The sequence below is a fragment of the Nyctereutes procyonoides genome, unplaced genomic scaffold (assembly GCF_905146905.1).
Source record: "Nyctereutes procyonoides isolate TBG_1078 unplaced genomic scaffold, NYPRO_anot_genome, whole genome shotgun sequence".
Lineage (NCBI taxonomy): Eukaryota > Metazoa > Chordata > Mammalia > Carnivora > Canidae > Nyctereutes > Nyctereutes procyonoides.
In genome coordinates, this window is record NW_026575046.1 from 68,882,702 (window position 1) to 68,909,874 (window position 27,173).

A 27,173-nucleotide genomic window follows, 5' to 3' on the forward strand; every position below is an offset into this window, starting at 1 on the left:
GATTGTTTTTATGATTTGTGTTTCAGCCTGTTCTTAGGCTATCTCCTTCATGACCTATCTTAAACCTGTCCTTCATGACCTTGATTTCAGTTATTTTGGCTTTTTAGTTCTAGTATTTCTTACTGGTTCTTTTTAAAATCTAAAATTTTTTTTCTTTAGTATTTCTAGTTGTCTTTCAGTTTTCAAGCTTGGCTTTTATTTCTTGGACACTAAGCAACTATTAAGCACAGTTCTACATTCTTGTGTGTGTTAATTTCATACCTGAAATCTTTAGGATCTTTTTCTTTTCTTTTTTTTTTAAGATTTTATTTATTTTTCCATGAGAGACAGAGAGAGGCAGATACATAGGCAGAGGGAGGAGAAGCAGGCTCCATCACTGAGCCACCCAGGCATCCCACTATTCCTTTTTTTTTCTGCTAAATTTTGTTCATGGTGCTCTTTTTCTTCCGGAGAGTTTTTAGAAATGTGTGTTATTATCAGATTAACCCCTAGGTGATTCCAGTATGCAGCAAGGGTTAAGAACCACTCCTTTGGTATACCATTTTGAAGAGGAGTTTAATGAACTAGTATTGCAGTAATTTTTTTTTTAAGATTTTATTTATTCACGAGAGAGAGAGAGAGAGAGAGAGAGAGACTGGCGGAGACATAGAAGGAGAAGCAGGCTCCATGCAGGAAGCCCGATGTGGGACTTGATCCCAGGACTTCAGGATCATGCCCTGAGCCAAAGGCAGACAGATGCCTAACCACTGAGCCACCCAGACATCCCACTACAGCAATAATTTTTAAACTGTATGTTCTTTAGCGATGTCACAGTGGTTACTTCCTGAGGAGACAGACTGGGCAATGTTAAATCCTTCAAGCAGACCAGTTTGATTTTTTTTTTATATGCTGGGATTCCATGTAACATCTCATTTGTTAAAAGAGTATCCTCGGTTAAAAAATTCTTACTGCCCTTGGCTCAAAGGTAAAATGGTTGTTAGTTTCTACTTAGTTTTTCAGTAATATGGGAGACTAGATAACTTGAAAGCCTTTTTGAATCAAAACACCTTTTAAATAACAGATTAGCTTGCCAGGAACTAAAGGGAATGCCAAAGGGCAAAAACAAATCTGGGAACCACTAGCGTTTGTTTGAACTGACTTTGGAGGTGCCCTGTAAGAATTTGCCAGGGTGGATAATATATTAATTAGCTTATATTGCTAAACAAACCACCTTAAAACATAGTGGCTTAAAATGGTTGTTTCCTAATAATTCTTTGATTTGGTAATTTGAGCTAGTTTCAGCTGGCTAGTTCTCGTCTTAGCTGGATTTAGTTCATCAGCTGATTATCTGGCTAAGAGCTGGGTGGTTTGGCAAGGTCTTAGCTGGGACAGCTTGTCTCTGCTCCAGGTTGTATGTCATCCTTTACATGCTAATTTTGGATTAGTCTCATGATAGTGGAACAGAGGTCCTAAAGAGAGAGAGGGAAAGAATGCAAAACCACTTGTAAGGCATAATATTAGATCAGGTATGCTGTCATTTCTGCCCCATTCTGTATTCAAAGCAAGCCAGAGGTTAGAGCCTAGATTTCAGACATGGAGAAATAGATTCCCCAACTTGATGAGAAACAGCTGCGAAAGTCATAGTGTAAGCATAATGGGTATAGCAAGAGGAATAATTTTGGCACTTTTGATAATATACCATAGAGGGCAAAGGAGTTTGGGACAGGAGATGAGACCTAAGAACTGATAGAAGCATTAGTGAGGCCTGAGAAACTATCTCCTCCAATTAAAATTACATCATGGAAAGAGTTCATCATGAAATATTCCCTTGTTGGCATAAGGTGGCATAAGGAGACTTCCTGTTCTTGGTTTAGTTTCTGTCTTGAATCTCCTCTATGAATTTGTAACCACAGGACTGTCCTTAGGTGAGTTTGGGGCTTGTCAAAATCATCCTGGATTGTTGTGTATATATTAAATTTCACGGTGTATAACGGGTTTTAAATGAAATAACAGGGTGGCAAATTTGGGGTTAAAAAATACTTCTAGAAATGGGATAAAACATTATCATTGAAATTTAAAAATAAAGTGGGTAATTAAAACAAGTTAGATATACTGCTAAAAAGAAAAGTAATGATTTGTAAAACATCCAAAGAAATTAAACACAAAGGGGCATGGGTATACAAGAGAGATTAAGAGACTGGTAGGATATATTGGAAAGTTGCAACATTTGTGTAATACTATCAAGGAGAAAATAATTGAATAAATGTGAGACAGATAGTATTTATAAAAATAACACTTAGGAATTTGCCAGACTTGATTGAAGCCGTCAGTCCTGAGATGGAGGAACAGAAGGCCTCAGCTGGATAATCATCTTTAATCCAAACATATAGTGTTCCTAAATATACAGTGGTGAAACATCAGAGGGAGTTCTATAGGTTCACTGATTAGTGGGTTTTTTCATCTTCAGGTCTGCAGTTTCTTAGGTTGGCTTTACTCTGCTACCTCCAAAGGAGCCTGAGTGCATAAGTATCAGTTTCTTTTTTTTTTCTTAAAGATTTTATTTATTTATTTATTTATTTATTTATTTATTTATTTATTTATTTATTTATTTATTTATGAGAGAGACACAGAGAGGCAGAAACATGGGCAGAGGGAGAAGCAGGCTCCATGTAGGGAGCCTGATATGGGACTCAATCTCAGTACTCCAGGATCACGCCCTGAGCTGAAGGCAGATGCGCTCAACCATTGAACCACCCAGGCATCCCAAGTATCAGTTTCTTTAGAAGAATATATTTATGTGTTGTTTGTTACACATACACACACACACACCTGATTGGTACTGGATTACTTGTCCAGTTCTTATTGTAAAACTTCTGATTGATGTCCAGATGGTGGGCCCTCATAGACCATAGCTTTAGGCTAGAATGTTAGAGGGAAGGGAAGGGGAGAACTTGGACAGTATAGATGCTCCCTCTTACGTTGAACCATCCCTTATAAGGGATTCTGGTATAGATGTGGGCCTTTTTAAATTTGGACATCTGTGGAAATTTTCTGGGTCATGCTTATGCAGCCTACATATGTGGTAGAGAATTCATTCAGTGTAGAATAAGACTTTTAATAGTATGTACAGAAAATTTTAGAACTATAATGGTTTTGTTAATGTATTTTGAAAGAGAAGAATTATACCAGTTAATGTTTGTGTGGTTTTCTTAATGTAAGTTGTTTGGAAGGTGACATTAAGTCTGAGATTTTCTATCATTTTACTCTAGGCAGCACACTTCTGCTTTTGTTCCTTCATCAGGACGAATTTATTCTTTTGGACTTGGTGGTAATGGGCAGCTAGGAACTGGTTCAACAAGCAACAGGAAAAGTCCTTTCACTGTGAAAGGAAATTGGTTCCCTTATAATGGGCAGTGTCCACCAGATATTGGTAAGTTTTCTTATATTAAAGATTTGCTACACACATTAAATTTATTGTTAAAATGTACCTCTTAAATGATGAAGTTTGCTGTATTTGAAGTGAAAGAATTCCAAAATAATATTGTTTAATGAAAAGAGCAAGATACAGAATAGCATATACATTTGCTGAATTTGTTTATACTTGCTTATTTATACATAAGGAAGCTCATGATAAATAAAGTAGTAAACGTGGTTTCAGAGGGCTGGACATATGGGAACTTGGGTGGTGGCTACATGTTAGTAGGCCCGGAATGTTTTGTTATGTGTAAAATACACATAACATAAAACTTATGAACTTAACCATTTAAGGTGTACAGTTCAGTAGTGTTCAGTACATTCACATTGTTGTGCAACTAGTCTCTAGAACTCTTCATCTTATAAAAGTAAAATTCTGTATTCATTAAACAGCAACTCTGCATTCACTCTCACTAGCTGGCAAATACTATTCTACGTTCAGTCTACGTATTTGATATGATTATATATACCTCATGTAAGTGGAATCATACAGTATTTGTCTTTTTTGTGACTGACTTATTTCATAAATTTAGCATGATGTGTTTAAGGGTCTATCCATGTTATAGCATGTGCCAGGATTTTCTTCCTTTTTAAAACTGAATAACATTTTATACATGTATGCCACATTTTGTTTATCTGCTCATCTGTTGGTAGACACATGGATTGTTTCTACCTTTTGTGACTATCATGTAAAAACATGGGTGTACCAAATATCTCTTGAAGACCCTGCTTTCAATTTACTTGGGTATATGCAGAACTTGAAAATATATAACAATTTCTATTTTCTTTCAAAGATTTTATTTATTCATGAGAGACACAGAGAGAGAGGCAGAGAGGCCGGCTCCATGCAGGGAGCCTGATGTGGGACTCGCTCCTGGGACTCTGGGATCATGCCCTAAGCCAAAGGCAAACGCCCAACCTCTGAGCCACTCAGGCGTCCAAACAATTTCTATTTTTTTTGAAATTTGAATCATATGGATATATTACCTATTCAGAGTGTTAATTTTTTTAATTTGTTTTTATATGCCTGCTGCTTTAGCCACATGGTGTGATTTATTTTTATTCTCTATTGTTTTTTCAGTAGATCTGGTTATTTTTTTCATTGGTACTAATTTACTAAAGAGTTTGAAATATTTTGAGTGCGTTTTCTTATTTACTTCTTAACATGCTGCAACTAAAATATACTTTTTAAAAATACATATATTTCCTTTATCATCCTAAATTATTCTTCAGGGTTCATTTCTGTGTCTGAGTTTCTTTGGGATTTTTCCTTGAATTGTGAGACTGAGGGATCTGCTGAGGTTTTACTTAGTGATGAGCATACAGCGAAGGTTGATATTTGAAAAGGTCCATAACTTTTTTTTAATGACCTTGAGGTTATTTATTTATTTATTTATGTAACTAAAAGACTATCTCAGTTATGCTTTTATTTAGCAAAAGTCAGAATACGATACACTTTTTTCTTGTTTCTGTTTCATTTTGTATTTTGTATATGTCTTCATTTTCTTCCAGTCACTATTAGGTTTAGAACATGCATTTATTTTAGTAATACTGTTCTTATGCCCTTAATGGCATGTTGATGTTTTACTATATCAGTTTCTTTCATGAAAAGCACTGTTAATAACATAACAAAGAGATTTTATAATTTAAAGCAGCATGAATATTGTAAGGAATCAATATTTGTATATTTGTAAAGTTTAGTCACTTAGAGGTGTATTTTGTTACCCTTGAAACAGTGTGCCTTGAAGTTATTTGTATTCAAATGGGAAAGGAAATGGAATTTTAAGATTAGTTGTTTCGCTGCAATTTAGTTTTATTGAAAAAATTATCATTCACAGTACCCAAAAGGTGTAAACAACTCAAGTATCCATCAACAGATGAATCGATTAAAAAAATGTGGTATATGCATGTAATCGAAAATTAGCCATAAAAAGGAGTTTTTGATCCATGCAACAACATGGATGAACCTTGCAAATATGCTAAGTCAAAAGAGCCGGACACAAAAGGACAATATATCATATGACCACTCTTTTTTTTTTTAATTTTTTTTTTTTTTAATGATAGTCACACACACACAGAGAGAGAGAGAGGCAGAGACATAGGCAGAGGGCGAAGCAGGCTCCATGCACCGGGAGCCCGGCGTGGGATTCGATCCCAGGTCTCCAGGATCGCGCCCTGGGCCAAAGGCAGGCGCCAAACAGCTGCGCCACCCAGGGATCCCCATATGACCACTCTTATACGATGTACTTAGAACAGTCATATGTACAGAGACAGAAAGTAGAACAGTGGTTACCAAGGACTTGGGGGAGGAGAGAACAAGGAGTTGTTTAATGGGTACAGAGTTTCCGAGTGGGTCTTTAGGTCTAAAATGAACCTTTTGTAGGCAGCATATCAATTGTTACTGGTTTTTTATTCATTCTAATATCCTAGGTCTTTCGATTGTAGCATGTAGTGCATTTACAATTCAGAGTGATTATTGAAAGAAAAGGATTTAGTTCTATTTTGTTACCTGTAAAGTTAGTTTCTGGTGATGTTCTCTGTTCCTTTCTAGTTTTTGTTGCTTTTGGTAGCTTTTTCCTCCACTCAGAGTCCTCCTTAATATTTCTTGCAGAGCTAGTGTAATAGAAACTCCTTTAGTTTTTGTTTGCTTGGGAAATTCTGAATCTTTCCTTCTATTTTGAATGATAGCCTTGCAGGATAAATTATTCTTGGCTACATGTCTTTCCCATTCAGCACGTTGAATATATCCAGCCATTCTCTTTAAGCCTGTTAGATTTCTGTGGACTTGGGATCCCTGGGTGGCGCAGCGGTTTGGCGCCTGCCTTTGGCCTGGGGCGCGATCCTGGAGACCCGGGATCGAATCCCACATCGGGCTCCCGGTGCATGGAGCCTGCTTCTCCCTCTGCCTGTGTCTCTGCCTCTCTCTCTCTCACTGTGTGCCTGTCATAAATAAAAAAAATAAAATAAATAAATAAAAATTTAAAAAAAAAGATTTCTGTGGACAGATCTACTGCAATCCTGATCTATCTTCCCTTGTAGGTTAAGGACTTTTTTCCCTTGCTGCTTTCAAGATTCTTTCCTTGTCTGTGTATTTTGTGAATTTGACTATGATATGCTTTGGCAATGGCCAGCTTCTGTTGAATTTAATAGGAGTTCTCTTTACTTCTTGAATTTTGATGTCTGTGTCCTGCCCCAGATTACTTAAGGGAAGTGTTCTGCTGTAATTTCAAATAAACCTTCTGCCCCTTTTTCTCTCTTCTCCTCATTCTTGGACTCCTATGATACAAATGTTATTACGTTTTAATAAGTCACTGAGTTCCCTAAGTCTGTCTTTGTGATCCATCGTCTTTGTTTCTCTCTTCTTTTCAGCTTCATTAGTTTCTGTAATTGTATCTTCAATATCACTGATCATTCTTCTCTGCTTCATCTGTCCTTGTTATGGCATCCATTTGGGTTTTCATTTCAGTTATAGCATTTTTAATTTCAACTTGACTAGCTTTTAGGTCTTTTATCTCTGCAGTAAGAGATTCTCTAGTGTCTTCTATGCTTTTTTCGAGCCCAGCTCATATTCTTATAATTGTTTTAAATTCTAGTTCAGAATTTAAGTTCTTACTTATATATATATATTGATTAAATCCCTGGCCATCATTTCTTCCTATTCTTTGTTTTGGGGTGAATAAGTTAAATAGATAAATAAATAAAGCAAAATAAAATAAAAAATTTTAAATTAAAAAAAATAAAGGAAGTTAGGTATGTTTTGATCTGCTTGTTAAGAGAAGCTTGAGAGACAAAAAAGAAAATTAAAAATTACAAAAATATGTAGAAAATTTAAAAATAAAATAAGAGAATTGCTTTTTCTGTATCCACAAAAACAAAAACGGTATCACCTCTACCAAATGCACTTCAAGCAGGGGAACCCCTTCTCCCGGTGCAACCAACAGGATCCTCAGACTACACTGTCTGCTCCCTGGGCTGTGCCCCGCTCCCCCACTGGAGCAGTGCCAGGTGTGACCCTGGCTATGACACTGACTTCCAAAACAGGCTCTGTGTTCCACAGTTTATAAAAAACTGGAAATATTGAAACCCTCTCCTTTTTTCCAGTCAGTGGTTTTGGGGAACAGTTTTCTTGTGCAGTTCTCTGTGTTTTTACTCTTTTTTTTTTCCTCCAAACTCTTTCTCTCTCCCATTCTCTCTCTCTACTCTCTATACCATCAGGGCTCCCTCTGCTGTGCAGTGCTGGTGGCTCTTTTCTCCTATGAATCAACTCTCCACAGTTCCTGCCTTCCATTGGTCATTTTTTTTTTTTGTTTGTAGCAGTGCAGCTTTATTCTCTAGGGCTTCTCATAGATTTCTTGGGTGTTCAGAATGATGTGATATTTAGGTGTGTGGGAGGGAGATGGCAGGCATAACATCACCTTACTCCTCTGCCATGTTAACCTCTCTCCCCAGAGTTTCATTAGGTCAGTGAAAACTTTCTGGAGATGAATAATGCTGATAGATGCATATTTTGAATACTTAATGCCACTGAATTGTATACTTTAAGTGGTTAAATGGGAAATTTTATGTATAGTTTACCACAAATTATATATACGTGTGTATCATATACATAATAGTTGATAATTATTTTGCATTGTACAGGGCTTTGTAGGATAAAAACTAGTTAAATGTCAACTGAAATTTTTTTATTTCAGAGGGGGTGGGCAGAGGGACAGAGTCTTCAAGCAAACACCCCACTGAGCAAGAGCCTGACAAGGGCTCAGTCTCATGACCCATGAGATCATGACCTGAGCTGAAACCAAGGGTTGGATGCTCAACCTACTGAGCCAACCAGAGTCCCAGTTAAATGTGAATTTAATTTGCTCAGTCACTTAGAGGTGGAAACCCCAGGTCCCTACCATAAATCACATTTTCAGCATAAACTATGTGATGTGGCCTCAAGGTCACAGGTAAACAAAAACATTCTTTTTTTTTTTTTTAATTTTTTTTTTTTATTTATTTATGATAGTCACAGAGAGAGAGAGAGAGGCAGAGACACAGGCAGAGGGAGAAGCAGGCTCCATGCACCGGGAGCCCGACGTGGGATTCGATCCCGGGTCTCCAGGATCGCGCCCTGGGCCAAAGGCAGGCGCTAAACCGCTGCGCCACCCAGGGATCCCTTTTTTTTTTTTTTTCAAACAAAAACATTCTTAACAGAATATTGCAGACTTTGGGATTATCCCCTTGGAGCTTGGTATGGGGCAGACCTTTCTTTAGAATGTATAAAGTTTGGACAAATGTATTTGTGTGGTAGGGTTGCTATAATAAAATATCACAAACTGTGGGTAATTTGAACAACATAAATTTGTTGACTCAGTTTTGGAGGCTAGAAATCCAAGAAAAAACTCACTTTCTTCTTTTTTAAAAAAAGATTTTAGGGATCCCTGGGTGGCGCAGCGGTTTGGCGCCTGCCTTTGGCCCAGGGCGTGATCCTGGAGACCCCGGATCGAATCCCACGTCGGGCTCCCGGTGCATGGAGCCTGCTTCTCCCTCTGCCTGTATCTCTGCCTCTCTCTCTCTCTCTCTCTCTCTGACTATCATAAATAAATTAAAAAAAAAAGATTTTATTTATTTAATTTTATTTTATTTTATTTATTTAATTTTATTTTTTTATTTTATTTTTTATTTATTTATGAGCATGCACAAGTGGGACAGGGGTGGGAAGAGGGAGTAGCAGACTCTCACTGAGCAGGGAGCCAGAACCAGACCCTGAGATCGTGACCTGACTAAAAGCACTTAGCCAACTGAGCCACCCAGGCACCCCAGTGTTTGTTTCTTTTGAGGGTTATAAGGAAGACTCTTTTCCACGTGTCTCTCCTAGCTTTTGGTGGTTTGCTCTCGATCTTTGGCATTTCCCGGCTATTAGATCACTGCCTTCATCTTCACATGGTGTTCTTTCTCCATGTGGATCTGTGTCCAGATTTCCCCTTTTATAAGGACATCAAGTCACCACACCCATAAGAGGCTCACCATACCTATTATGACCTTAGCTTAACTAATTACATCTGCAGTGACCCTATTTCTGAACAATGTCACATTCTAAGATACTTAGAATTAGGACTTATGCATATGAACTTTGGGGAGACAAATTCAACCCATGATAATATCCCAGAACGTTTTACTGTGGCATCATTGGCAGCGGCTCCATAAATACAGCCAACCTTTCTGCCTTAAAATGACTTGTCATTCTTAATTCAATATCCAGTTCTCAAATATGCTTTTCAGATAAGTACTTAGCTGCATAGTTGATTTGTGCAATCAATATGAGAAAGGTACAAACTATAACAAGGAGAACAGATTCTTACCAAACCTGTGCAAATAATGATAGTAATATTTAAAGGAGACCAATAAGAGTTTGAATTCTCATTGAATTCTGGGGATCAGCAAGAATCAGATATAATTTTTTAAATTGACTTATAACATTATTTTCAGGTGTACAACATAATGATTTAATATTTGTATATTTTGCAGAAATGATCACCACAATAAGTCTTATTAACATCTGTCACCATAACTATAAATTTTTTCTTGTGATAAAAATTAAGATTTACTCTCAGCAACTTTCAGATAGGCAGTACAGTATTATTATTTAGTCACCACGTTCTACATTATCTCTGTGATTCATTTAATACCTGGATATTTGTACCTTTTGACCCCCTTCACTTGTCCACCGTCCCACCCCACCCCCCCTTACCTCTGGCAATGACCAGTTTGTTCCCTATATCTATAAGGGTTTTTTTTCCCCCTCAGATTCCATGTAGAAGTGAGATAATACACTATTTGCCTTTCTATGACTTATTTCACTTAACCTACTACCCGCAGGGTTCATACATGTTGTAACAAATGGCAGGATTTTCTTCTTTTATATGACTGAATAATATTCCTGTGTGTATCACATTTTCTTTAATGATTCATCTATCAGTGGACACTCAGGTTGCTTCCATGTCTTAGCTATTTTAAGTATGCTGCAGTGAACATGGGGGCATATATTCTCAAGTTGTTTTTTTTTTTCATGTTCTTTGGGTAAATACACAAGTGGAATTGCTAGGTGATGTGATAATTCTTTTTTTGATTCAAGAAATCTTCATACCATTTTCTATAGTGGCTGTACTAAATTTACATTCCCATCAACAGGGCACAAAGGTTACCTTTACTCCACATTTTCACTAGCACTTGTTATTTCTTGTGTTTTTGTTAGTAGCCAGTCTTGCAGGTGATATCTCACTGTGGTTTTGATTTGTTTTTCTCTGATGATTAGTGATGTTGAGCACCTTTTCATATCCCTGTTGGTCATCTGTATGTCTTCCTTGGAGAAATGTTTATTCGGATCCACTATTTCATTCTTCTGCATGTGGCTGCCCAGTTTTTCCAACACCATTTATTAAAGAGATTGTCCTTTTCCCGTTGTGTATTCTTGGCTCCTTTGTCATAAATTAATTGACCATATATGTGTGGGTTTATTTCTGGACTCTCTTTTCTATTCCATTGATCTAAGTGTTTTTATGCGAATACCATATTGTTTTGATTATTTATAGTTTTGTAATATGGGTTCAACCCTACCCTAGCCCTTGGTTATCTCTCAAACCTTTGTGATTGTCTAAGCAGTCTTTCATTTTTAGTGGCTCCTAGTAATTGAGAGTGTGCCAAGGCCTGTGGGTGTCCCAAATGAGAGGATCTCAGGAAGCAACTAGATTCAGGCTGATTGGAAGGCAGATTCTCAGGCAGTAGCTTTTAAAGTATGCAAATATGTACAGTCCTGTGGGGACCATATGTGAAAGTCCCACTAGCCACCGGAGAGCCTAGAAGGGTTGCTTGGGCAGTAGCCATGAAAATCAGTACACCAGAAATGGTCCATCCTCCTTTCCAGGAGATAGCAGTGACTCATAGTAATGCAGAGGGACAGGGCAAAGATGGTATCTGCTAGCCTTAATCCCCAGAGATCACCTTAGTTAAGTCACTAGATGTATGTTAAACCAGAAGCCAGTCCCTAAGTTAGAAGCTCCAGAACATGCAAGTAGGCCTTTTTCACAGAAAGACTGGGGATATATTTCAGTCTGCTGTTTGTGCTGTGGCTGGAAAATGATAGCCAGCTAAGAACTGTCTCTTTGATCTGGATCCCTGTTCCCAGAATACAAGTATCGCAGTCCACCACAGCCAGGCAATCAAAGGGCATCCACTAGGTGGCAGCCACAAAAACCAGGGCACTAGATGTGTATACAGCTCCCCTCTGGGAGGTAATGGAACTCTGGAATGTAGCAGAGGGAAAGCACAGAGAATAAGGCCCTCCTTCTGAGGTTTCTGGAGAGGATTACAGTAGACCCTTAGACCTGTTTGTAATTAGAAGCCTGCGTCTCAGGCCACAGCTACAAAGATAAGCTAAGAGGACTTTCACAGAAAGATTGAACATCTCCATACATTGTCTCTTGCTGTATCCTAGAGGTGGTAGCTGTTTAAGAACTCTTTTTTTTCTGTTGATTACAGTCCTGTGAAATCTGTGAATATAAGCCCTATTGGCCTCCAAAGCCAGGTGACCTAGAGGTCCCTGGGCAGAGCCACAAAAATTGGGATGCCAGACCAGGATACAAGCTGTTTTCCAGGAGATACTGGCAAGTTGAAGTGAGGCAGAGGGAAATACCATTTTTAAATGTTTCATTTTGGGGCACCTGGGTGGCTCAGTCAATTAAGTGTCTGCCTTCAGCTCAGGTCATGATCCCAGGCTCGTGAGATCGAGCCCTGCATCAGACTTCCGGCTCAGTGGGGAGCCTGCTTCTCCCTTTTCTCCCCACTTGTGCTCTCTCTCACTATCTCTGTTACTGTCTCTGTGTTTCATTTCAGCTTAACAAAGCAGAATTTACAAAATTATGAATTAGATACCTTTAGAAGGACAAATAGTTCCCTTATATATTCAAAAAACAATATTAAAACAAAATTAACTCTATCATGAATAAATAAAATCTTTTTAAAAAAATAAAACAAAATTAAACGTTATTCTAAACAGATAACCACAATAAATTTTCTTCATCAGTTTGTTCATTCCAGTGTAAAGTGTTCTTAAGTCTGTTGGATTTTGGATTAGCAGTTTCATAAACTACTTAGCAACTTTAAAAAAATTATAAATAAAAAATTATGAACAAATATTTTTTAAAAAATCTTTAAATAAATGTAGAGGACTCTTCTTATAGATGAAAAAATGTTGAAATATAACATAATCCTGAGACCTAATGTACCAGGAATATCAAGTGAAGAGATTGAATAAGTTAGGCATCGGTATTTTTTTTTTAAAAGATTTTGTTTATTCATGAGAGATACAGAGAGAGAGGCAGAGACACAGGCAGAGGGAGAAGCAGGCTCCATGCAGGGAGCCTGATGCGGGACTCGATCCCAGGACTCTGGGATCACATCCTGAGCCAAAGGCAGATGCTCAACCGCTGAACCACCCAGGTGTCCCGGCATCAGTATTTTTTATAAGACTTCCTGGGTAAGTCTGAAATACTTACAAACCATTTGCAAACCAAGGAGATACTAGATGTGAATTAAAGCAGTAAGAATATACCACAAAACATTTAAAATAACAGTTAAATAATAACTGAAAGTAGGACCAGAACTTTGATAAATATAGGAAAATTAGAACAATTCCATAAAAGTTTTGAATTGTGTTTTACTTCATATTGAAACATAATGAAAGCAGGGATATTGACAAATATCCAGGGACTTTTAAAATATTTATTTATTTATTTATTTTTAAAGATTTATTTATTTATTTATGATAGACATAGAGAGAGAAAGAGAGGCAGAGACACAGGAGGAGGGAGAAGCAGGCTCCATGTCGGGAGCCCGACGTGGGACTCTATCCCGGGACTCCAGGATCGCGCCCTGGGCCAAAGGCAGGCGCTAAACCGCTGAGCCACCCAGGGATTCCCCTAAAATATTTATATTAATTACATTTTACCATATAAATTTAACTTAGGGAAGATAAAGTATCTTTTCTGATTTGACATCTCTTTTTATGCAACTCTTAAAATAGTAACACGTCATACAAACTTGATTATTTCTGGCATCTCTTCTTATGTAATAAAAGAACAACTTTTGTGATTCTCCAAGGCCTCTGGGAAATTTCAAAGATATTTTCACTAATACATAAAAAGTATCTTAGATGTTTTAATTTTTTGTTTAGGATATAATTTTGCAGATCGTATTAGTTTGCTAGAACTGCCATAAAAAATACCACAGACTGGGTGGCTTAAAAAACAGAAATTTATTTTCTCACAGATTGGCAGCTAGAAGCCTATGATCAAGGTATCATGTCAGCAGTTTTGGTTTCTTCTGAGGCCTCTCTCCTTGGCTAGTGATGACTCCCTTTTCCTATGTCCTCACATGGCTTTTTTTCTGTGTATGCATCTTTTCCCTTTATTATAAGGACAACCAGGTATATTGAATTAGGGCCCTACCCTAACAGCCTCTTTTACCTTCATCACCTCTTTAAAAGGCTCTATCTCTAAATACAGTTATATCCTGAGTTAACTGGGAGTTAGGACTTCAACATATGAATTTTTGGGAAACAAACTCATAATAGGAAGGCAAAAATCAAAGAAATTGTGAGAGGAGATTTGAACACTTTATTAAGATACGATTATTGATGCTAGAAACAATATTTAGTTATCTTTTATTAAAGTAACAGTAAAAGATTTCAAAATAAATGTAGAGGGTAATGAGATTGAAAAGAACTTTTTGACTCTTTTAAAACTAAGGGACATTTGATTTTTCCCCCTTAAATAAGGAAAAACAATAAAGTCAACATAACGCATCGAAAACTATTCTAATAAGACACATAATTTTTGCTAACAGATTACACACATAAAAGTAAAGAATGACATTTTATATCATAGGTGAAGGCATCAATCAGTAAACCATGGGAGCACACCCTAAGATACTAACACATTTTATAGCTTCTTTCAGAGTCAAATATAAACCAAGGTAAGGAGTACCTGGGTGGCTCAGTGGTTGACCCTCTGCCTTCGGCTCAGGGCGTCATCCTGGATCCTAGGATCAAGTCCCACATTAGGCTGTCCCTGTGGGAAGCCTGCTTCTCTCTCTGCCTGTGTCTCTGCCTCTCTCTCTCTCTCTCTCATGAATAAATAAATAAGATCTTAAAAAAAAAAAACGGCAAATGAAATTCACTTGCCACGTTGTCTTCATTTATGTTCTTTCATATTCGAAAACAAATGGGCTTGCTTCAGGATCGTGGTGTTATGTTAGAGGGTTCGTGAACTCAAAATGACTTTTGTATTAATACTAAAATGTTATCTTTATTAACATGGAGTGTGTTTATTATTGCTGATCTTTAAATGGATCAGTATTTTAAAATTTTCAGTTATAGGGGCACTGGGTGGTTCAGTTGGTTAAGCATCCAACTCTTGATTTCAGCTCGTCATAATCTCAAGGTCCTGGAATCGAGCCCTGCATTGGGCTCCACACTCAGTGGGAGTCTACTTGAGAATTCTCTCCTCTGCCCTTCACCCCCGCTCCGATGCTTTCTCTCTCTTCAAGATAAATAAACCTTTAAAAATTTTTTTCTTAATTTTAAATTTGAATACAGTAAGTATTAGTGCTTTTTACCCCTTAAACTCTGTTTAAGAAGCTATTTGGGGTCCTGAATGTCCTAAAAGTATGAAGGAATTCAGAGACAATAAGAAACTACATCTTTTCCTTGTAAATCAAAAGCACTTACAAGGGCACGTGGGTGGCTCAGCTGGTTAAGCGTCTGCCTTCTGCTCAGATCATGATCTGAAATTCAACCCTAGGTTGGTCTCCCGATTTGCCTCTCTCTCTCCCTCTGCCCCTCCCTTTGCTTATGCTCTTCAGGCTCTCTCTCTCAAATAAATAAAATCTTTTTAAAAAAATTCTACATAGTTGTATCTCTGTCAGTATTGCTACTACATAGAAGTACAATTAGCAGAATATTAAGTAGCTCAGTGACACCTTTCAGGTGGAAATATTCCTGAAGTGTCCTCTAATCAGAGCTTAGTAATCGGAGGGGAAGGAAGGCGCAGGGGCCCCACTTCAAAGTCTTCAAAATTTTTTCTGACAATATAAAAAGTATTTTGTTAAAAAAAAAATTTGTAAAGAGCAAGGAGACTGTGAAATAGCTTTCCTAGATATGGCAATATATATTATATAAAACTGTAAAAAATCAGATTACTGGTATCTACATAGATATTGAGATCATTATAATTTAATGGAAAGTCTGGGGGTGGGTATTCCATGTAGGTATTGTATATAAGCTGTTTCAAGTTCATACTCTAGTTGCTTAATAATGGTTCTTGGAGATTTATATTGAGAAGGTCGTAGAGAACACTTTTGGCAGAGAAGAATATCAGTGTTGTTTGGCGCTATGGTTATGGGTAGAAGAGGTAATACGTTTTTATAACTTTAAAACTAAGTATCGGGGATCTCTGGGTGGCTCAGCGGTTGAGCACCTGCCTTCAGCCCAGGGCGTGATCCTGGAGTCCCGGGATCGAGTCCCACATCAGGCTTCCTGCATGGAGCCTGCTTCTCCCTCTGCCTGTGACTCCTGTGTCTCCGCCTCTCTCTCTCTCTCTCTCTCTCTCTCTCAACGTGTCTCATGAATAAATAAAATATTTTTAAAAATAAAAATAAAACAAGGTATCACTGACCTGAGAAGGGGAGAATTACTCAATACATGAAAATTGGGGAGAAAAGGTCAGTTTAGATCCTAACCTAGTAGTGTACACTAAATTATAAAGTGAAATAAAGAATAAAATGTTAAAAAGTTCTTAAGACAAGAAAATAATTTTCTGATTTAAACATCGGAAAACCCTTGAGGCTCCTGGCTGTCTCAGTTGAAAGAGCATGAAGCTCTTGATATCAGGGTTGTGAGTTCGAGCCCCACATTGAGTATAGAGATTACTTAAAAAAACAAATGAACATAGGAAAGCCTTTTCAATATTATGGCAATGAAAGTTTTCATAAAGAGATAAATACTTAAATTCCTTAAGGATTTATAATTCTGGGGATGTCTGGGTGGCTCAGCGGTTGAGTGAATCTGCCTTCAGCTCGGGGCATGGTCCTGGAGTTCTGGGATCGAGTCTTGCATTGGGCTTCCTGTGTGGAGCCTGCTTCTCCCCTCTGCCTCTCTCTTTCTGTGTCTCTGATGAATAAATAAATAAAAATCTTTAAAAAGAAAAATAATTTATAATTCTGTAGCAGCCATGATCACAATAACACAAGGTAAAGAATTAGTCAACTAAAGGGTTGGGGGGGTGGTCAGGAGTAGGATGACAGAATGTATTATATTTGGAAATAATGAGCCTTAGGTTACAGTATTGAGCTTTGATGTTTTGATATGTGATACCTCTAAGTACTAGCCCAGCAGTACATTTTTTCCCCCAGCAGTACTTTTGATAATAGAAACTCTTTTCCATTTTGAGAAGCCAAAAAGAAGAAAAGGAGAGGCTTTGAATATCTTTTTGAAAAAGAATTTTATTGCCTTAACTTTACTGCTACTAAATTTGCTTATTAATTTTTTCGGACTAGATTTGGGGTTTTTTTTAAGATTTTTTTGAGGGGGGTAGATAGATACAGAGTAGGGGAGAGGCTTAAGCAGACTCCCACTGAACAAGGAGTCCAATGATGCAGAGCTTGATCTCATGACCCTTAGATCACGACCTGAGCTGAAACCAAGAGTCAGAGCTTAACTGACTGCATCAGCCAGGTGTTCCTGGATTTGGGTTTTATTGATAACTGGTTTCCAGTGAAGAGCTGTGTGTGTCATCTTACTTTTGTACAGCTATATTAAGAGAAAATAATTTTGCATTAATGAGTATTTTACTCAAGCTTTAACAGTTACTTTTTTTGTTGCCATTCTTTTAAAAAATGAATGTTCTTAATTTTTATTTTATTCTGAGCTGTTTTTTTATATACCATTCATGCAATTTTTATATCGTCTTCAGGTTAAATTAAAATATATTGAGATAACACATAGACTGGAAAACACCACTTTTTTGACAGGCTAGAAGAAAGACTTGTAAACTTACTAAGTGCTGCTTAGGCTTCTTGAATCATTCAGTGTGTATCACTCCGTGAGCCTCATTTCCATAGTAATCAAAACAGTCCAAGTCAGTTTATATCATTGAATGGCTGAATGGAAGGTCTAATTGAGTTACATGATTAAGAGAAAACACAAAAGCATATCTGATGTTCTGAAAAATGTCACGTAAATCTTGAATTTCTTTACATTTTGTTTTTTTTTTTTTTATAGATTCTGAAGAATATTTCTGTGTGAAAAGAATTTTCTCAGGTGGAGATCAAAGCTTTTCACATTACTCTAATCCCCAGGTAACAGTAGTCATACAAATAATTACTAAGCTGAAATGGTTTTGAAGAATTTTTAAAGCCCATGTTAATGTTCTTTGTGTGTTACAAAGTAATTGCCTTAAATTTTTTTGCCCCCAAGTCTACAGAATTTTTCTGATCCAGTTGATAAGTATTGTTTCAGGTATTTTAATAGAGATACACTCTGTTAAAACAAATACATAGTGGAAATGTGTCTTGGTTTAAGTCATATATATCTTCTCTCTGACTAATCTGCCTATTTTAAATTTAGAACTGTGGGCCACCAGATGACTTTAGATATCCTGATCCTTCAAAGCAGATCTGGACTGTGAATGAAACTCTAATTCAAAAATGGCTGAGCTACCCATCTGGGAGGTTTCCTGTGGAGATAGCCAAGTAAGAAAAACATTTTACTTACACAACACAAACAAAACCTCTTATCTCCATGGTAGGGTATCTTGTACTTAGAAGGTTTTTTTTTTTTTTTCAAGATTTTATTTATTCATAAGAGAGTGAGAAAGAGGCAGACATAGGCAGAGGGAAAAGCAGGGAGATACAGGGAGCCTGCTGCAGTACTCAATCCCAGGACCCCAGGATAACGACTTGAGCCAAAGGCAAATCGATGCTCAGTCACTGAGCCACCCAGGTGCCCCAGAGGTTTTTATTTAAATAAATACTTCATTAATATGACTCACCAAAAAAAAAAAAAAAATCATTCACCAAATGGTTTACATACGTAAGTTTAAATGTCTAGAATTTCTATAATCATGGATATTTTAAGAGATCTCTTAAATTTGTGTAAGTTGAAATTCTTTCATATATATAATGTTAATTGATAATTTAAAATGCTAAATACAATCATTTTAGGATTGGGTTTGAAATAATGTTACTTCAGGCTTCCTAGTGGTCACTATCTTTTAACTTTTCTACTCCCTAAAAGACTTAAGTATTACTTCTTTCTTGAATATTTTGCTTATAGATGAACTTGTTTAGTACTTAGAGTTTTCTATTATTGCAGGTGGCACTGGTTTTGGAGATGAAGGACTATATCTGATAAGCTGCTTTTTTAAGTATAGATGGTTTTTCCAAATTAAAATTTTTCTTAAAAGCCCAAAGTACAGACTTTAAAAAGATAACATCCTAGATTAGATTTACCACTATGTGTGATTAAGAAAATTAAATGTATATGTTTATGTAAAAAAAGAAATTAGCAACATTAGCTTTGTGTCTAGGGTCATACCATCCTGAATGCGCCTAATCTCATTTGATTTCAGAAGCTAATTAAGTAGGGTTAAGACTGGTTAATACTTGGGTGGGAGACCACCTGAGAATACTGGGTGCTGTAGGCTTAAAACAAAAAGGAAAGAACATCAGATTTGTTTAATGAATCAGAGGATGAGAGTAATGAGAAAGTCTAGGGTAAACAGCAATTAATACTTTTATCAAGTGTTACTTAATCTTTAATAATTTATAAAATTCTGATTTATACTAGTTGAGTTATTGGTTAGAGGAGTGCTCTGTGGTGTTAAGTATTAAATATTTTTATTAAAAAAAAATGAACAGGGATCCCTGGGTGGCACAGCGGTTTGGCGCCTGCCTTTGGCCCAGGGCGCGATCCTGGAGACCCGGGATCGAATCCCACGTCGGGCTCCCGGTGCATGGAGCCTGCTTCTCCCTCTGCCTGTGTCTCTGCCTCTCTCTCTCTCTCTGTGACTATCATAAATAAAGTTAAAAAAAATTTAAAAAAAAATGAACAGATTTTTCATTTTGTGATTCGGGGATTTTTCACTTTCTTTTTAGTGAAATAGATGGAACATTTTCTTCCTCTGGCTGTCTAAATGGAAGTTTTCTAGCTGTTAGGTAAGTGGTAATTCTTTGGTATGCAGAATTTTTCAAATTTATTGTATTAAGTAATAAATAAGTGAAATAACTTTAAGGTTTTATTATTTTCCTTCTCTCTGTCTCCTTTTTTTGTTTTTTTTTTTCTTTTATAGCAATGATGATCACTATAGAACAGGCACCAAGTTTTCAGGGGTTGATATGAATGCTGCTAGGCTTTTATTCCACAAACTTATACAACCTGATCATCCTCAGATATCTCAGCAGGTTTGTTCTTAAAGTATTTTATATTTGTGTCATGTAGCCTGTTGGACTTTACATTCTATGTTACTTTGTATATTTATAGCCTAATTAACTTCAGTTTCAAATGCTTCATTATGATGTATTTTCTATGATTTTATTATATAAGCTAATATAAGAATTAAAATAAGGTTTTATCTTAGAACATTTGTAATTTAGCTATCAAATATCTATAAATCTTTCCAGATATTTGAGTAAACCTTTAACTACTTAACATTACAGTGTTGGTTAAGTCTTTATATAGGTATAGCTATAGAGTTTAATTGAGACAAGATTTTTAAAATGCTTGTAGCAATTCTTAGACATTTTCACTGTGCTTCAAAGTACATTCAGTGATTCATTGTAATACATATATTTTTTACCATTTCATGTTTGCTGTGTTTATGATTTTTCTCCTTTTTTGAAGTACATTCATTTTAAATAAAGTAGGTTTTACTTTTTGTCAAAATATAGGTGGCAGCTAGTTTGGAAAAGAATCTTATTCCTAAACTGACTAGTTCCTTACCTGATGTTGAAGCATTGAGGTTTTATCTTACTCTACCAGAATGTCCCCTGATGAGTGATTCCAACAATTTCACAACAATAGCAATTCCCTTTGGTACAGCTCTTGTAAATCTAGAAAAGGCACCACTGAAAGTACTTGGTAAGGATTTTGGTATTTTTTTTCTTTTGTAACTTTTTAAATGAAAATGCTAATAAGTTTTTAAGTTTTTGCTGACTTAAATTTTGCTACCCTGCTTATTTGACATTGTCTTAAAGAAAAATGAACTTGTTTTTCTTTCATTGCTTTTTTCTAGTCATGCTAGTTATTAGAGGCAAAGCATGTAAATATTAAAATTTAATCAAATACAACAGTAGAGACAGTATCTGGAAAAATAAAAACTGTTTTCCTTCCCTCATCCCCTTGGTCTTGCTATTAAAGAAAGGAGGAGGAACAATTAAAACTGAACAGACATGGATATTAAATCCTCTTTGAGCTCTGTTAATTCTTTGCCTTGTATATCTCTCACTTGCTAATTTCCCAATGTTTGATTTTATTTCTCAACATGTAGATGAGAGTCTACCACTAATCTGATCTTATTTTTCTATCTACTGCAATTTTTTGCCCTAAATTTTTCTCAGCCTTAGTTTTCAAGTTTTAAAGATTTCATCTCTCTCTCCTGGCCATTACAGTTTGCTTGCTACATTTAACCCAATACTTCCCTCCCTGATAGTATTTATTGGTTAGTAAAACTAAGATATATAGAAGTCATAAAATCAGTACAAAAAGTTTTAGGCTGAGAGTGAACAGAGGAAGTAGCAAGCAAGGAGGAGAATCCTTGATTCTGGGCAGCCCCGGTGGCCCAGCGGTTTAGGGCCTCCTTCAGCCCAGGGTGTGATCCTGGAGACCCGGGATCGAGTCCCATGTCAGGCTCCCTGCACAGAGCCTGCTTCTCCCTCTGCCTGTCTCTCTCTCTCTCTCTCTCTCTCTGTCATGAATAAATAAATAAAATCTTAAAAAAAAAATCCTTGATTCTGAGATAGTGAATAAAAGTGAAGCAGTATTCATAAGAATATTGTTTCCATGTTGTCAGAAATACTAGTATTTCTATCTGCTTCATAGGATTATGGTGTTTGTAGTTAATAACTACAAACATAGTGAATATGGGGAAGAATACTTTACATTATTTTCTGTATCCATTTTTCAAGAGTACCTTGCATTTTAAAAGTGGTGCTTCACAATATTTCAACTTTATGTTAAATTAGAAAATAAAACTTGGAAAGATCCCTAATATTGGGATTTTAGAGTGTTTAAAAATTAAAATTCTTACTTTCAGAGGACCTTTTTTTTTTAAGGTGTGGTATGAGTTTTTAAGTTTATTATTTTTAGTAATCTGTACATCCAACATGGGACATGAACTCTCGACCCCACAATCAAAAGTCATGTGCTATTCCTTTTTTTTTTTTTTTAATTTTTATTTATTTATGATAGTCACACACAGAGAGAGAGAGAGAGGCAGAGACACAGGCAGAGGGAGAAGCAGGCTCCATGCACTGGGAGCCCGACGTGGGATTCGATCCCGGGTCTCCAGGATCGCGCCCTGGGCCAAAGGCAGGCGCTAAACCGCTGCGCCACCCAGGGATCCCTTTTCCCTTTTTTTTTTTTTTTTAATTTTTACATGTGCTATTCCTATTGAGCTAACCGAGTGCCCCCATCCCCCAAAGTACTTTTTAATAACTGATTTTAATATTAGGTATAGTAATGAGTTTTTAATGTAATTTAAGAAGCCAAGAAATGCATTCAGTAGACCTTTCCTACTTTATTTTTGCTTCTAAGAGCTTGTAGAACAGTATTCTTTAGCTTGAGAGTAGATGGTATCTGTAAATGGTAGAAATGTTACATAAAATACTGTGTTTTTTATGTCTTTGTGAAATTTTGAAAGGGTTAAGACCGCTGCTTTTAGAAGAAAAGTCTTGTGTGATTTTGAAAAAAATTCATTTTATTTGTATATTCACCCTTTAATAACAGAAAACTGGTGGTCAGTACTTGAACCTCCACTATTCCTCAAGATTGTAGAACTTTTTAAGGAAGTTGTGGTACATCTTTTGAAACTCTACAAGATCGGCATTCCCCCTTCTGAAAGAAGAATTTTCAACAGTTTTCTTCATACTGCATTAAAGGTTTTAGAAATATTGCATAGGGTATGTCCAATAGTTATTTTATTTTCCTCTTTCCTCATTGATGCTAACAGATTGATGTTTATTTTATCATTAATATTATAGGTTTAGGTTAGCGTAAGAGATATAGATTACAGATATTTGGAAAAGTTACCTAAGTTTTTCTGAAAAAAAAAAAAAAAGTTGGAGCTCTGTTAGGCATTTGTAGGTAACTTGTCTGTAGTTGGGCAGAACAATAGCATACTAATGAATTAGAATTCTACTTAACATTTCCCTTTGAAGAACATAATTTATTAGTTTAAATATAGTTTTGTCATTTATATGTGGTTATCATATGAGAGATTGCATCCTGGTTGTGATGATGAACATTTAAACTCAAGATCTTTGCTATTGGGTATTAATGGTTTCAATCGAAGTAGAATGTTTCATTTGAAATAAACGACTAACTTGAAATTGGAACCATATATAATTCATTAATTTGCCTATTGTTCTTTCCTGCCCTTCTTCCCAGTGTAACAAATAGTAACCTTTACACTTGTAGCAGTTCAAAGTTATGGGAAGAAGTAGAGTCTCAGCTGTTTCATTAAAGATGGATTTGAGACATCCCTGACAGCTGGTAGGTATATCTCTGTTATGCCATTTGGTATTCTTGCGAAGCTATTTTGGGAGACATGACGTAAGGGAGAAGCATGTTTCTTATCTCTAGAATGACTGAAAAACCCAAACAAACCTAATCTTTAGTTTCCTCTCCTTAATAGCTTCTTTAGCATTTTCAGACCCTTTTTCCATAGTACTAAGGGAAATGTTAAGGAATAAAAGAGATAGTACTGCTTATTCTTCCAGTGTAGTTCCTGGGTATTTCCTTTTTTCCTTATTTACTTTTTTCTTTGGTATTGAGTATTTTCAAGATTCCTAGTAAAATAGTCATTTCTCTTATTATAATTGATGAGATGATTGCCATTTCTTCCCATGGGAAACAAATCATTCTTAAACTTGCCTTTCCTGGAATAAGACTTCTTCCAGCATTTTAGGGGTAATTGGATTCTGCAGTAAAATGCTGTTAAGATCCTGTGTCCTCATAGGATGAGTCTCTACTTTTCTGTATGCCTTTTGTCTAGGATTCAGGAGATTAACTAGATTTTTTTTCTAACCTCTGGATTCTCTTTTCCTGTTACTTCAGTGAACCATCCTTTGTCAGTTGGACTCTATTGCCAAATAATTATTCACTCTCTCACTTCTTTATCTACTTATCTTTATTACCCCTTTAAAAAAATAATTGTTTTCCTTAGCTGTGTCTTTTACCACAAGTTAAAGGGAAGGTGGGAGAAGGAGGGGAAGTTGAACTTTTCTTCATAATTAAAGACAGAGCTTGAGCAATTAGCTTAAAGTGCTTTGCCTAGTTCAGAAGCCTCAACTTCTACTGAGATAGAACCCTATGGGGCTCCATCTCCAGAGACTTTTTTGATGGAGCTGTACTTGAGATACTAGGATCCTTCTTCTTGCTGGCTAAAAGGGATGGGGAAATCATTTTAACAGTGACCAGAATTAGAACCTCCTCTGAACATTAATTCATGTGAGCACTTTACATATATTCTTCATTTAACTTTGTAAATTCTGAATAGTTTATATTTTGCCCTTTAATCTAAATGTCAAAGGTCATAAACTAGTAAGTAGCAGAGTTGAAATCCAAATCTACTTCCAAAGTCCCTGCTGCTTCTAATGTATTTCTCTATCCGCAGGTATAGTAATAGAACATGTTTAGAAGAGGATTTGCTTTTATTTTATGCCCCTATATCTGTAGGCTCATACTTAAATAATTGTAGATAGCATTTTATTATTAAAAGACCATTTTTTGCTGCTTCTAGTGTGATTAAGACTTTAACAAGTCTTTTTTATCATATATGTAAATGGAAAAATTATCTATACAATAAGGATTACTAGCCTTGATAGTTTCCCAGGATTAATGTATTATTCTAATTATACAATATATGTAATCTACATTCATAAGGCACTCATTTTATTAACCAACACTACCACTATTTGGATGGGAAACAGCTACTTTCAGTTTGATTTATTGGGTTATGAGGAAATGGGTTTGTTGTTTTAAGTTGTTATATACTCAGAAGCAGAATGATAATGATATTAATGTCTGAAGCATCTCTTACTGGAGGGTCTTTAGGGCAATCATTTATCTTTCTCCTCCTCCTTACTTTGGAGAAAACTTTCCTTAGTCCTAATCTGCCATAAATAGGTATTTGTGGACATTAACTATCAGGAATGATTCATTTTCATCTTTAGTGAAACCCAAGTTGCTTATCAGAAATTTGTTTTTTCAAAGACGCCTTCTATCTGACAGCTGTGTATATATTCCTTCTCTCTACTCCATGGTTGAAAATTAGAAGTTTTCCTCAAACAGTTGCCTTCTTGACAAGGATTAGGAACCAGATTAGGAGCTAGAGAACTGGACTGTGTGTTTACTAATCATTTTAGGATATATGGATGACTTGTTCCTCCCTTATGTCATGTCCTTTCAAAAGCTTTTAAGTAAAAATCATTCCCAGTGTTCCAAATGGTATTATAAGAAAGATAGCTTTGGTACTTGCTGTCAGGAATGGATATATTACTAGATACATGAGTTTACTGGCAAGTCATTTGGTTATTTAGTAGTTTGAGTTTTGACACAGTACATTGTAGAGTCTGATGTATCTAAAGAGAAGACTGATTTGGTCTCCATAGCCTAATTGCTACATATCATGCTACCTTCTAAATCAGTGATTTTCAGTTTTGTTTTGTGGTTTGTTTGTTTTTTATAGGGAAACCTTAATAAACCAAACAGATTAGGCACACATATATACTAAACATACACCACCTCTGAACTGAGGTTTGTAAACCAGAATACTACTAAACAGTAATGAAAATGTGAAATAAGTATTATGATCAAACATATAGATTTTATTTTGTATATTTTAGGCAATAATAATGTATAGGTTGTTTTGAACTTGTGATTTCTTTTTTATTCATTTCACAAATATTTACTGAGTGCCTGCTATATGCTTATCAATGTATTAGGGATGCAGCGATGAGGAAAAGATGTGATTTCTGCCCTTGTTGAGGTTATAAATATAAAGCAGTTATATACATACAAGTAAATAAACATTTGATACATAGCTTGGTAAGTGCTAGATTAAGGAAAATTAAGGGTGCTGTGAGAGCACGTAAGAGGGAGGGCTCATAACTCTGAAGAATAAAGGAAGAAGGCTTCCTCCAGAAAATAATGTCAGTTTTATCTACCACACAAATGTATTTTTATATATTTTTTTATTTATTTTTAAAACTGTTGATTTTCTAAGTATATCATTATATATGTATGCAGGTCTTTTAGATTAGTCTTTTTGTTCAATGTCTAATTTCCCTGTTTTTAAAAGCAGTGTTAACTGATTTTCTCTTTAGTTGTTAAATCATTGTGACTAAGTTAAGTATCAGCCATGATTTTCCCCCAAGTGTAAATTTGACTGAAATTTGTTTATGAGCCAAATGGTTTCTAAATTGTTAATTTTTATTCTAACATAGCACTTGTTTTCAAAAACATTTATCTGTAGGATATTACAAACTGCAAACATTGGTTGCTATTTGTGAAGGAAACTACAGTTTACTTTTAAAATCTGAAATATTTAAGATAAAAATATATATCAGAGGTCAGTGAGATGTGGCTCATTTTGTACCAGACTTACTAAATTTTAGAGTCCAATGTGATTAATAGTTGGTGTATATATTTACAAACATAAATATTGGACAGGGAAAAGCCAAAGAGTTTTCTATGGAATTATTGTGTATGTTTTATTTTTTAGTAGAAAGAGCTTGACTAAAGATGCTAGGGCAAGGGCCTACAAACTTTACTTGTAAAGGGCCAGGTAGTAATATTTTACACTTTGCAAGCCATATGGTCTCTCTTGAAATTACTCAACTCTTAAAATAAAAAAAAAAAGTTCTAAACTAGGCTGTAGACAATATGTAAATGGATGGTCATAGCTACTTTCCAGTAAAACTTATAAAAACAGTCTATGGGCACAATTTGGCCCACAGGCTATAGTTTGCTGACCACTGCTCTTGGATGAAGGTTTTGATCTCCATGTATAAGCTAAGTATCTTTTTGTTTGAAAGCCAGGAATAGGAGTTTTACAAAACCTAGCCAGTCTCCCAAATGTGTATCCTGACCACAGATATAAATTTAATAAAACAGTGAAAAAAAAAGAGCTCAGGGTGCTTTTGTCACTGAATAGAGGGATTAAAAGTATCAACTTTGAAAAGCATTATTTTCTTTTTAAAGATGTATTTATTTATCTGAGAGAGAGCTCAGGGAGGGGCAGAGGGAGAGAATCACAAGCTGGTTCCCTGCTGGAGCAGAGCCCCACACAAGGCTCCAGCTCATGACCCTGCTGCGATCATGACCTGAGCCTAAATCATGAATTGGCAATTAATGGACTGAGCCACCTAGGCACCCCGAGAATGCCTAAAAATGTATGTTTTTTTTTAAA

General features: G+C 36.0%; 1 protein-coding gene across 9 annotated transcripts in view; it reads left to right on the forward strand.

The window, feature by feature from the left end:
• The window catches only part of HERC4 (HECT and RLD domain containing E3 ubiquitin protein ligase 4), a 137,140-nt gene that overhangs the window by 60,431 nt on the left and 49,536 nt on the right, over positions 1–27,173 (forward strand). For 8 of the 9 annotated variants that reach the window (XM_055324901.1, XM_055324895.1, XM_055324894.1 and 5 more), the window contains 7 exons: positions 3,249–3,409; positions 17,768–17,844; positions 18,113–18,237; positions 19,642–19,701; positions 19,836–19,947; positions 20,434–20,623; positions 22,490–22,662. In XM_055324901.1, the coding sequence (XP_055180876.1) occupies positions 3,249–3,409; positions 17,768–17,844; positions 18,113–18,237; positions 19,642–19,701; positions 19,836–19,947; positions 20,434–20,623; positions 22,490–22,662 (898 nt within the window). Of the gene's footprint in view, positions 1–3,248; positions 3,410–17,767; positions 17,845–18,112; positions 18,238–19,641; positions 19,702–19,835; positions 19,948–20,433; positions 20,624–22,489; positions 22,663–23,149; positions 23,255–27,173 lie in introns of all 9 variants that reach the window. The other variant, XR_008664350.1, reaches the window with a different exon arrangement.